Source organism: Bufo gargarizans, chromosome 4, assembly GCF_014858855.1.
Source record: "Bufo gargarizans isolate SCDJY-AF-19 chromosome 4, ASM1485885v1, whole genome shotgun sequence".
NCBI lineage: Eukaryota > Metazoa > Chordata > Amphibia > Anura > Bufonidae > Bufo > Bufo gargarizans.
In genome coordinates, this window is record NC_058083.1 from 532,981,846 (window position 1) to 532,995,148 (window position 13,303).

Here is a 13,303-nt window from a genome sequence, read left to right on the forward strand (position 1 = left end):
ATACTCCACTGCTGCTGGGGGAGGTCAGTAGACGGAGAGTACAGTATACTCCACTGCTGCTGGGGGAGGTCAGTAGACGGAGAGTACAGTATACTCCACTGCTGCTGGGGGAGGTCAGTAGACGGAGAGTACAGTATACTCCACTGCTGCTGGGGGAGGTCAGTAGATGGAGAGTACAGTATACTCCACTGCTGCTGGGGGAGGTCAGTAGACGGAGCGTACAGTATACTCCACTGCTGCTGGGGGAGGTCAGTAGACGGAGAGTACAGTATACTCCACTGCTGCTGGGGGAGGTCAGTAGATGGAGAGTACAGTATACTCCACTGCTGCTGGGGGAGGTCAGTAGATGGAGAGTACAGTATACTCCACTGCTGCTGGGGAGGTCAGTAGATGGAGAGTACAGTATACTCCACAGCTGCTGGGGGAGGTCAGTAGATGGAGCGTACAGTATACTCCACTGCTGCTGGGGGAGGTCAGTAGATGGAGAGTACAGTATACTCCACTGCTGCTGGGGGAGGTCAGTAGATGGAGAGTACAGTATACTCCACTGCTGCTGGGGGAGGTCAGTAGATGCAGCGTACAGTATACTCCACTGCTGCTGGGGGAGGTCAGTAGATGGAGCGTACAGTATACTCCACTGCTGCTGGGGGAGGTCAGTAGATGGAGCGTACAGTATACTCCACTGCTGCTGGGGGAGGTCAGTAGATGGAGCGTACAGTATACTCCACTGCTGCTGGAGGAGGTCAGTAGATGGAGAGTACAGTATACTCCACTGCTGCTGGGGGAGGTCAGTAGATGGAGAGTACAGTATACTCCACTGCTGCTGGAGGAGGTCAGTAGATGGAGAGTACAGTATACTCCACTGCTGCTGGGGGAGGTCAGTAGACGGAGCGTACAGTATACTCCACTGCTGCTGGGGGAGGTCAGTAGACGGAGCGTACAGTATACTCCAATGCTGCTGGGGGAGGTCAGTAGACGGAGCGTACAGTATACTCCACTGCTGCTGGGGGAGGTCAGTAGACGGAGCGTACAGTATACTCCAATGCTGCTGGGGGAGGTCAGTAGACGGAGCGTACAGTATACTCCACCGCTGCTGGAGGAGGTCAGTAGATGGAGAGTACAGTATACTCCACTGCTGCTGGAGGAGGTCAGTAGATGGAGAGTACAGTATACTCCACTGCTGCTGGGGGAGGTCAGTAGACGGAGAGTACAGTATACTCCACTGCTGCTGGGGGAGGTCAGTAGACGGAGAGTACAGTATACTCCACTGCTGCTGGGGGAGGTCAGTAGACGGAGTGTACAGTATACTCCACTGCTGCTGGGGGAGGTCAGTAGACGGAACGTACAGTATACTCCACTGCTGCTGGGGGAGGTCAGTAGACGGAACGTACAGTATACTCCACTGCTGCTGGAGGAGGTCAGTAGATGAGAGTACAGTATACTCCACTGCTGCTGGGGGAGGTCAGTAGATGGAGAGTACAGTATACTCCACTGCTGCTGGGGAGGTCAGTAGATGAGAGTACAGTATACTCCACTGCTGCTGGGGGAGGTCAGTAGATGAGAGTACAGTATACTCCACTGCTGCTGGGGGAGGTCAGTAGATGGAGAGTACAGTATACTCCACTGCTGCTGGGGGAGGTCAGTAGACGGAGAGTACAGTATACTCCACTGCTGCTGGGGGAGGTCAGTAGATGAGAGTACAGTATACTCCACTGCTGCTGGGGGAGGTCAGTAGACGGAGAGTACAGTATACTCCACTGCTGCTGGAGGAGGTCAGTAGATGAGAGTACAGTATACTCCACTGCTGCTGGGGGAGGTCAGTAGATGAGAGTACAGTATACTCCACTGCTGCTGGGGGAGGTCAGTAGATGGAGAGTACAGTATACTCCACTGCTGCTGGGGGAGGTCAGTAGACGGAGAGTACAGTATACTCCACTGCTGCTGGGGGAGGTCAGTAGATGAGAGTACAGTATACTCCACTGCTGCTGGGGGAGGTCAGTAGACGGAGAGTACAGTATACTCCACTGCTGCTGGGGGAGGTCAGTAGATGGAGAGTACAGTATACTCCACTGCTGCTGGGGGAGGTCAGTAGATGAGAGTACAGTATACGCCACTGCTGCTGGGGGAGGTCAGTAGATGGAGAGTACAGTATACTCCACTGCTGCTGGGGGAGGTCAGTAGATGGAGCGTACAGTATACTCCACTGCTGCTGGAGGAGGTCAGTAGATGGAGAGTACAGTATACTCCACTGCTGCTGGGGGAGGTCAGTAGATGGAGCGTACAGTATACTCCACTGCTGCTGGGGGAGGTCAGTAGACGGAGCGTACAGTATACTCCACTGCTGCTGGGGAGGTCAGTAGATGGAGAGTACAGTATACTCCACTGCTGCTGGGGGAGGTCAGTAGATGGAGAGTACAGTATACTCCACTGCTGCTGGGGGAGGTCAGTAGATGAGAGTACAGTATACTCCACTGCTGCTGGGGAGGTCAGTAGATGGAGAGTACAGTATACTCCACTGCTGCTGGGGGAGGTCAGTAGATGAGAGTACAGTATACTCCACTGCTGCTGGGGAGGTCAGTAGATGGAGAGTACAGTATACTCCACTGCTGCTGGGGGAGGTCAGTAGACGGAGGGTACAGTATACTCCACTGCTGCTGGGGGAGGTCAGTAGATGGAGCGTACAGTATACTCCACTGCTGCTGGGGGAGGTCAGTAGATGGAGAGTACAGTATACTCCACTGCTGCTGGGGGAGGTCAGTAGATGGAGAGTACAGTATACTCCACTGCTGCTGGGGGAGGTCAGTAGATGGAGAGTACAGTATACTCCACTGCTGCTGGGGGGGGGGTCAGTAGATGGAGAGTACAGTATACTCCACTGCTGCTGGGGGAGGTCAGTAGACGGAGCGTACAGTATACTCCACTGCTGCTGGGGGAGGTCAGTAGATGGAGCGTACAGTATACTCCACTGCTGCTGGGGGAGGTCAGTAGACGGAGCGTACAGTATACTCCACTGCTGCTGGGGGAGGTCAGTAGATGGAGAGTACAGTATACTCCACTGCTGCTGGGGGAGGTCAGTAGATGGAGAGTACAGTATACTCCACTGCTGCTGGGGGAGGTCAGTAGATGGAGCGTACAGTATACTCCACTGCTGCTGGGGGAGGTCAGTAGATGGAGAGTACAGTATACTCCACTGCTGCTGGAGGAGGTCAGTAGACGGAGAGTACAGTATACTCCACTGCTGCTGGGGGAGGTCAGTAGATGGAGCGTACAGTATACTCCACTGCTGCTGGGGGAGGTCAGTAGAAAGCTCCATTACATCAGTCTATAGAGGATAGGTAGAAACCTCAGCTTCATCTACCTGATGATCCAGTGGGATATTTGGCTTCTCCTCTGGACCGTCCTGGGAATACAGAGGACTGGGACATCTCTCTGGCGGATTTCTCTGACTGGATCCATCTATAGGAAATACAAACAGCGACTGAATACATTGTCTATATGGGATGATCAGATGATGGTGGCATCTGACTCAGAACTGTTCTCTTCTCTACAGTCATGGAAGGTCTCCTCTTACCCGGTGATGTGAGGGACTGGTGATTCTCCATCATGGCATCCATGTACAGATCCTTGTCTTCTTCTAAATACTCCCACTCCTCCATGGAGAAATAGACAGCGACATCCTGACACCTTATAGGAACCTGACAACACAAGGACACAGTCATTACCAGACCCCTCCCTTGGCGTTATTGTATAATGTCCTAGCATTCCCAGCAGCGCTCACCTCTCCGCTCAGCAGCTCAGTGATCCTGGTGGTAAGTTCTAGGATCTTCTGCTCATGTATCAGGGAATGAGGTGGAGGCTCGGTGATGGGGCTCTGGGTCCTGCTCCTTCCTCCTGACACACGGGGTGTCACACACTCACCAGACGACTTCTTCACTACTGTGTAATCCTGTGTATGGGGAGACGCCGATCACTACAGAGATTCTAAGAATCCTTCACCTTTCCAGACATTTCCCTGTTTTATTACTAGAGATAAGAGTGATGTCATGTGAGACTCTCACCTCTCCGGTTATCAAGGAGATGATCTCCAGGGTGAGGTCTAATATCCTCGCTGCCATGTGGTCTCTGTCCTTCTCCATCCTTGGTGGGTCATTGATGGAAAGGACCATCAGCTTTAAAAAGAAGAGAGTCCTGAACCTAAGGAACCTGAGGGAAACATGGAGGATTGAGAGCAAAATCACATCTGGATGAACATCTTACATGAAGTAAAGTGTCTTACAAATGGACAATAGTGTTACCGATCGTGTATTATGGAGGTGACTATAGAGAATTGAATCAGATTCTTTACAAATTCCATAAAAAAAAACAAAAAAAAAAAAAAAACGATGTAATCTCCAGCAGAGACGCCATTCTGAGCTCAGCCACTGATGTGATGATGTACTAGGACGTATCTGACACATAACAGGGGTAGTGCTAGAGATCGGCAAGATAGATTTACTTCAGTAGATTATATAACCGGATAGAATGCCAGGATTTATCATCAGGGACAGGACCGGGCGAGTTAGTTCCCTGTGTATCTGTTACAGCCGGGGGGAGCCGTTCATATACAGACTGTACTGAACAATACATCAGCTTTTAGAGAGACAGTATATTTATAATGTGCAGGACACAGTGCTTTCTCCTCCAAGTACCTGTTGCAGCTTCTACAGTTTATATTCGCACAAATAAGACTATTTTAATGCATCAACAACAGCGGCTTATATTTCGGTTGCAGGGGTTGTCAAACTACACTTTAAAAAATAAAAAAGAACTGTTGGACATTTTCTGCAGTTATAAAGTGTGTAAATAAGAATATTTTAGTGCATATATATATTAGTAGCAGAGGTTGTCTAGTTGTGCTTTTTTTTCCCCAAAAACCTGTTGCAGTTTCCTCACTGAATGATAATGTACTAAACCTGTGACTTCTCATTCCTCAAACAGGTGGGTAATGGAAAACGAAAGGCCCGTTGCATGTCCCGAGAGTGAGAAGGTAGGTGGCTGCAGTGATGCAAACAGCAGTGGCCCAGTTGGCACCAGCCGTCCAGCCAGTAGTAGCAGCGGCCACAGGTCTCCCTCACTTCTGACAATATAAATGAGGGCAATGAGGATGAGATTGTGGACTGGATGGATCACTCATCCTCTCAGCCTCAGCAGAATACTGTTGATGTCACCTCTGAGTCTGACTCTGTGTCTTGGGCCGGGGTTCAGCGCATCCCTCCTGCTCCTCCTCCTTGTGGCCCCAGCGAAGCCCATCATCTGCGTCATCTCTTTTTTCACTAGCCTCTATGAAGAGCCAACGCCCCATGTGCAATGAAAGATACTCAACACAAGTGCTGATCTGCAATACTATGTACGGCACGGAGCTTGCTGAGCTGCCGAGAGCCCGATCTTCAGATCTCCGGGGAGCGCGGCAGCTCCCTGTAACAGCTGATCAGCGGGGGGCCAGGACTCGGACCCCACCGATGTGATAACCATGATGGTCACTACTGAACACATGTGGCAGGAGCAGAGCTTCATAATACAGACCCACTCCTGCTGCTGATTAGTGATGAGCGGGAGGTGCCATATTCGATTTCGCGATATTTCGCGAATACTCGTGTTATATTCGTCGAAATCATATATTCGTAATTCTTCCAATGATCGCGAATAATATGCGATTTATTTAATCGCGTATTGCAATTTTTCCTTTGATAGTATAAGGCAACGTTCCTATGACTAATTGACTATGGCTAGGCTAATATGTGTATTTTACGAACTTTCGTAATATTTCTCTAACTTCGTCTTTTAGAATATTACGAATATTCTAAAAGACGAAGTTAAAGCAATATTACAAAATTTCGTAAAATACACATATAGATTGTAATTTAGCTAATATACTGCTATAATCCTTTTTTTTCCTATAATTTTTTTTGCCTCTTCTGAACTTAAGTTTTGTAAAATATATACACTATTAAAAAAATTAAGAATATACGTAAAAAGTTGAAATCGCGATGCGATTAATATAACTCGAAGTAATCGCATGCCGATTTCAACTTAGCACTGCTATATTCCATATTAGGCTAGAATTAACGAATATGGAATATAGCAGTGCTAAGTTGAAATCGCCATGCGATTACTTCGAGTTATATTAATCGCATCGCGATTTCAACTTTTTACGTATATTCTTAATATTGCTCTAACTTCGTCTTTAGAATATTACGATACGAATATTCTAAAAGACGAAGTTAGAGCAATATTACGAAATTTCGTAAAATACCCATATAGATTGTAATTTAGCTAATATGGAATATAGCAGTGCTAAGTTGAAATCGCAATTCGATTATTATAACTTGAATTAATCGAATTGCGATTTCAACGTAATTCTCAAATCCGACAGTACATTCTAGTATATGGAGACGTTCCCATGGTGATGGGGACGCTCCATGAGCACGGATGTCGGCAGAAGCGGCAACGGGCACTGACTGGAGCAGCCAGGAAGCCAGGAATCCAAAGGACAGGTAAGAACAACTTTAGGGAAGTGGGAAAGAAAAAAAATATAACAATAAAAGAAAACGAATATTCAATTTCGCGAATATATAGAACGATATTCAAAATATTAGCGAAATCTCGAAATTGCGATATTCGAGAAAAAAGATTTGCAAATCGAATATTCGCGCTCAACACTACTGCTGATTTCACAAGTACATGGACAAAACAAGATCATCATGACAATATGTACAGTACAGTGCAGGAACTACCACCGACCACAATGTCCATCATCAGCGCAGGTCAGGAAGGAGATAAAGAGAAGTCCTGTCCCCGTCCTGTCAGTCGCCTCTTTCCAATGCGACCACGGCATCTGGGAGCGCTACAACTGGGAGCCACGCCCTATCTGGCCGGGGCCGCCTTTCCCTGGCTGAGATCAGGGAATAAGTCCCATACTAATAATAGGCTTCAGCATGTACAAGGCTTCCAGGCCGACCACTAGGAGGCAGCACTGCATTGGAATATACTGAATTCTGCATTCTGTAATACATGGATATCCAATACAGAGACAAGCGGCAATCTAATCATATTATAGTTACCGAGGGGGACTTAAAAACGTTTAAAATTATTTTTTTTTAATCCTGAAAAAAAAGTAAAAAATCTGATCACCCCCTTTCCTTAGAATGAAAAAATAAAATAAAAGAATTTGAGATACGACGATGCCTGTTTAAACACCCGTACCCTTAAAATATAAAAAAAAAAATTCTCATATGGCGAATGGCTGATTCACAATTTTTTCATAACTTCACCTGCCCCAAAAAATTTGTTGTACATACTTTATAAAAACTACAGATTGTCCTGAAAAATATGAGCTCCATAGACATAACTATAAGACGTTATAGGGGTCAGATTCTGGCTATGAAAAGTAAAGCTTTATTTTTTCTAAAGTTTTTAGCTTCCACTACATCGTGTGCAACAGTAAATGGCGACATTAGAAAGTACAACAAAAAGTCCTGCAAAAAAACAAGCCTCGTATGGCTATGTGAATGGAAAAATAAAAACATTATGGCTCCAAGAACCACTTGGTTCAATCCTAAAAGCCGGACGCTCTAGCCATCCCCCCGACTCTGCTAAACCGCACCTCCCACCGCCAGCAAAGGAAGAAATAAGTACGGGAAGAATGTCGGTAGCTGCGGGCAGGGGACAGGGCTTCTCCCCTCAGTAAGTCACCGAGTGACCAGTCTGCCGGCTCCAGTGACCGGAGGGGAGAGAAGCCGGTCAGTCAGCCTGTGATGGCAGCTCAATGCTACTGAACAGGAGGACATCCCTGGGTCCATCCAGGCCCTGCACCAGGCGGAGGACAGGGAGCCAGGAAACCGGACTGTCCGGCCTAAAACTGGACGCCTGGCCACCTAGAAACGCAGCGAGTGAAGCACAAAAACTGAGAAGTGCAGGATCCTGAAAGGTTTATTCCCGTCACATAACGTGAGGTTCTATCGCTAGGACTGGTCATCAGTGTGCGGTAGGTGGGGGCTCGTCTCTATCAGGACCCCACTAATCCTGAGAATGAAGGGGCTGCAGAGCTGCTTTACTGCTGAATCCCCTCCACAGTCCCTGCTCATTAGAGCTCCGGCCTCCGCTGTGCAGGGACAGTGAGGAGAGGACACAGCGCTGCAGCCCCTTCATCTAGAAGAGGTTGTCCCCACCGATCACACACTGACTCCATATCCTAGTGACATCACAGAACATTGTGTGATGGAAGACCCCTCTAATCCAGGAGAGCAGCCCCTCTTAAAGGGGTCTGGGGGTCTCCTAATATTCCAGGGGGAGAGCAGACATGTCTGAGGAGAACTCCCCTCCTGTGAGCAGAGACTCTCTATGGCCGGTGCTGCCCCCTGCTGGCTGGACCTGCTATATATCACCTATAGAACCGCTCCATTCTAATAAACCTAGAACGAAGTCCCACATCCCCCGACCAAAAACTGACCGGTAGATGCTAGAGTGGAGTTGTGAGAAGGAGGGCTGTGACGTCACTGGTCACATGACTAAATGTGGGAAGTGCTGACAAACCCGGACTGCAGGAGCTTGTGGAAGCAGGAGGGGCAGTGTGTGAGCAGCCTCTGTGAGGGAGGACGAGCTGCAGTCCTGGAGTACACAGAGCTTCACGGGGAGCAGGTTCTAACAACTCCACTATAGTCTCAACCATCTCACCTCCTGGGGCTGCAGGACCTGCGATGACGTCACAGTCATGTGATCAGTCACATGAGGGGAGGAGTAAAGCAGTGGAGGTTTTTCACTGTTCAGCACTTCCTGTCATGTGACCAGTGTGACGTCATCGCAGGTCCTGCAGCCCCAGGAGGTGAGATCTGCAGGTCAGTTCTTGGTCTTGGTTCTGGGTTTATTAGAATGGAGCGGGTCTATAGGTGATATATAGCAGGTCCAGCCAGCAGGGGGCAGCACCGGCAATAGAGAGTCTCTGCTCACAGGAGGGGAGTTCTCCTCAGACATGTCTACTCTCCCCCTGGAATATTAGGAGACCCCCCAGACTCCTGTAAGAGGGGCTGTTCTCCTGGATTAGAGGGGTCTTCCATCACACACTGTTCTGTGATGTCACTAGGATATGGAGTCAGTGTGTGATCGGTGGGGACAACCTCTTCTAGATGAAGGGGCTGCAGCGCTGTGTCCTCTCCTCACTGTCCCTGCACAGCGGAGGCCGGAGCTCTAATGAGCAGGGACTGTGGAGGAGATTCAGCAGTAAAGCAGCTCTGCAGCCCCTTCATTCTCAGGATTAGTGGGGTCCTGATAGAGACGAGCCCCCACCTACCGCACACTGATGACGAGTCCTAGCGATAGAACCTCACGTTATGTGACGGGAATAAACCTTTCAGGATCCTGCAATTCTCAGTTTTTGTGCTTTTTGTGCTTCACTCGCTGCGTTTCTAGGTGGCCAGACGTCCAGTTTTAGGCCGGACAGTCCGGTTTCCTGGCTCCCTGTCCTCCGTCTGGTGCAGGGCCTGGATGGACCCAGGGATGTCCTCCTGTTCAGTAGCATTGAGCTGCCATCACAGGCTGACTGACAGGCTTCTCTCACCTCCGGTCACTGGAGCCGGCAGACTGGTCACTCGGTGAGGGGGAGAAGCCCTGTCCCCTGCCTGCGGCTACCGACAGTCTTCCCGTACTTATTTCTTCCTTCACTGGCAGTGGGTCGGGGTATGGCTAGAGCGTCCGGCTTTTAGGGGTGAACCAAGTGGTCGCTCTATACGAGTTTCAGCTGGACAGATGCAGACGCCTCGGATTCAGCTCCTGAAAGTGCTGCCTCTATAGATTATAGAGGGACACAAAATACATCTGAGTCGACTATGGATACGCAAAAGTCCAAAAAGAAAAATACAAAAAATGTAGAGCGGGTGGAGACACGCCAAGACCAAATCGATATCCTTCCCACAACAAAAGGCGATCGCTGATTCCCAGGCTGTGAATATTTCAGCTACTGTTTGTCTCAAATCGATGTATTGGCCAAGGGACTGACGTTCTCACCCACCTGCCGTTTTGATCTTTATCGGACAATCATTGATGTCAATCGCCTGGCTCGTGACTTCACCCTTAAAAGACATTTCTTGAAGTTAGAGGACAAAAATTCTCCTCCAAAACTAACTGTTCACTGCAATTCTATATCCATTGAAAATGGTGGCAATGCTGGAGATATTTCATCTTTTTCTTTTCAGGAGTTATGTGTCACGGAATGTGTACAGGTAACAAGGCAAAACAACATGCATAAATGACTCGCTGGATCCAACAGCTAAGGAACAAAAGGGAGACCCCTGTAGAAGACCTGGCACTTTCCCTGGCTGCTTAGCCTATGCATAGATCCGAATGGTGGAGGTATGCATATCCACGTACCTTGACTATATAACCCCTGAGCACCCTACAATAGTGAGGGGACACGACCACCGGCTCCCTACACCAGACACGGAGGGAGTCAGGGTCACCTGGGATCCAGCAAACAGAAAATAACAGATAACAGTATAACACTTAACTTTGTAGAGGAGAGGAGAACCAGATGGGCATGCACACATACTCCAGGAAGAAATATAAGCCGCCCAGAAAAGCCTTCTGGGGAAGAATTTAAAGGGAAGCAATTAGTCCAACACATGACAGCTGAGAGAGGCTAAGGAGAGGAGGAGCTGAATACCACAACACAGAAACTCAAAGAGGAGGTTCTGAAAGGCCTCTGTCAGAGCTTCTCAGCTGTCTGGTTGTGACAGTACCCCTCCCTCTACGAGTGGACTCCGGACACTCAGAACCCACCTTCTCAGGATGGGACCTATGGAAAGCCCTGATGAGACGAGAGGCTTTAATGTCCGTCACTGGGACCCACATCCTCTCCTCAGGACCATACCCCTCCCAGTGAACAAGGTACTGAAGAGAACCGCGGACAAGACGAGAATCCACAATCCCAGAGACCTGAAATTCAAGATTCCCATCAACCATAATCGGAGGAGGAGGCAAAGGCGAGGGTACAATGGGTTGAACATAAGGTTTCAATAAGGACTTATGAAAAACATTATGGATCTTCAAAGTCTGAGGAAGATCAAGACGGTATGCAACAGGATTGATGACAGACAGGATTTTGTAAGGCCCAATAAACCTAGGACCCAACTTCCAGGAGGGAACCTTCAATTTGATATTCTTGGTAGACAACCACACCAGATCACCAACATTCAGGTCCGGACCAAGCACACGTCTCTTATCAGCCACACGCTTATATCTCTCACTCATGCTCTTTAGATTATCTTGAATCTTTTGCCAAATAGATGACAAAGACGAGGAGAATCTGTCCTCATCAGGTAAACCAGAAGACCCCTCTCCCGAGAAAGTCCCAAACTGTGGATGAAACCCATATGCACCAAAAAATGGTGACTTATCAGAGGACTCCTGACGACGGTTATTTAAAGCAAACTCAGCAAGGGACAAAAAAGAACACCAATCCTCTTGATTCTCCGCCACAAAACAACGCAGATATGTCTCCAGATTCTGATTGACGCGCTCTGTCTGACCATTCGACTGCGGGTGGAAAGCAGAAGAGAATGACAACCGAACCCCCAAGCGAGAACAGAAAGCCTTCCAGAATCTGGAAACAAACTGCGTGCCCCTATCAGAGACTATGTCTGAAGGAATACCGTGCAATTTGACAATGTGATCAACAAATGCCTGCGCCAGCGTCTTAGCATTGGGCAAACCAGGAAAAGGGATGAAATGCACCATTTTGCTAAAACGGTCCACCACCACCAGAATCACAGTCTTCCCCGAGGAACGAGGCAGGTCCGTTATGAAGTCCATGGACAGATGTGTCCAAGGACGGGAAGGAATGGGTAAGGGAAGGAGAGGACCTGATGGCCGTGAATGAGGGACTTTGGCACGAGCGCAAGTCTCGCAGGCTGCCACAAAACCCTCAACCGACTTACGAAGCGCAGGCCACCAGAATCTCCGAGCGATGAGATCCAGTGTGGCTCTTACCCCCGGGTGCCCAGCAAGGACCGTATCGTGGTGCTCTTTAAAAATCTTGTGTCTTAAAGCGAGAGGCACAAACAACCTCCCAGGAGGACAAAGATCAGGAGCCTCTGACTGGGCTGCCTGCACCTCTGCCTCCAATTCAGGAAAAAGAGCAGAGACCACCACACCTTCAGCCAAAATGGGACCCGGGTCTTCAAAATTCCCGCCTCCCGGAAAACAACGTGACAGGGCATCTGCCTTCACATTCTTAACTCCAGGGCGGAACGTGACAACAAAATTAAACCTAGAAAAGAACAACGACCATCTGGCCTGTCTCGGGTTCAGACGCTTGGCTGACTCCAAGTAGGCCAGATTTTTATGGTCAGTAAATACGGTAATAGGGTGTCTGGCTCCCTCTAGCCAATGGCGCCATTCCTCAAAAGCCAACTTGATGGCCAACAATTCCCTATGTCCCACATCGTAATTTCTCTCTGCGGAGGAGAGTTTTCTTGAGAAAAAGGCACACGGTCGCCAATTGGCAGGAGAGGAACCCTGAGACAAGACCGCCCCCACACCCACCTCAGAAGCATCAACCTCAACTATGAAGGGTAACGAAACATCAGGTTGCACCAAGATGGGAGCGGAAGCAAAACTCTCCTTGATATCAGAAAAAGCCTTACGCGCCTCTACTGACCAAGAAGAAAAATCTACCCCCTTTCTGGTCATATCAGTGAGTGGTTTAACAATAGAAGAATAATTCAAAATGAACTTCCTGTAATAATTGGCAAAGCCCAAAAAACGCATCAGCGCCTTTTGATTCTCAGGAAGCTCCCACTCAAGCACAGCGCGGACCTTCTCGGGGTCCATGCGAAAACCAGAAGCGGAGAGAAGAAACCCCAGAAATTGAATTTCTGGAACCGCAAACACACATTTTTCCAGTTTCGCATATAATTTATTCTCCCGCAGAATGAGCAAGACCTGACGTAAATGTTCCTTATGAGTTTTGAAATCGGGAGAAAAAATCAAAATGTCATCCAAATACACCAATACAAATTTTCCCATCAAATGATAAAAAATGCTGTTCACGAAATGCTGAAAAACGGCTGGGGCATTCATCAAACCAAAAGGCATAACCAAGTTTTCAAAATGGCCCTCAGGGGTATTGAAGGCAGTCTTCCATTCGTCCCCTTCTCTGACCCTGACCAGGTTGTATGCCCCTCTTAAATCTAATTTGGAAATGACTTTAGCCCCAACAACCTGGTTAAATAGGTCCGGGATCAGAGGAAGCGGATAAGGGTCACGAATTGTG

The 13,303-nt window shown here is 48.5% G+C and overlaps 2 protein-coding genes across 3 annotated transcripts in view; one reads left to right on the forward strand and one right to left on the reverse strand.

Annotated features, from left to right (window-relative positions):
• The window catches only part of LOC122934762 (gastrula zinc finger protein XlCGF57.1-like), a 956,305-nt gene that overhangs the window by 14,511 nt on the left and 928,491 nt on the right, over window positions 1-13,303 (reverse strand). The window contains exon 5 of the mRNA XM_044290454.1: window positions 3,359-3,456. Within this exon, the coding sequence (XP_044146389.1) occupies window positions 3,359-3,456 (98 nt within the window). The remainder of the gene's footprint in view (window positions 1-3,358; window positions 3,457-13,303) is intronic.
• Window positions 8,834-13,303, forward strand: part of LOC122934783 (zinc finger protein OZF-like) — a 493,591-nt gene continuing 489,121 nt past the window's right edge. The window contains exon 1 of one of the 2 annotated variants that reach the window (XM_044290483.1): window positions 8,834-8,873. The gene's annotated coding sequence lies outside the window, so the exon portion shown is untranslated. The remainder of the gene's footprint in view (window positions 8,874-13,303) is intronic. The other variant, XM_044290486.1, reaches the window with a different exon arrangement.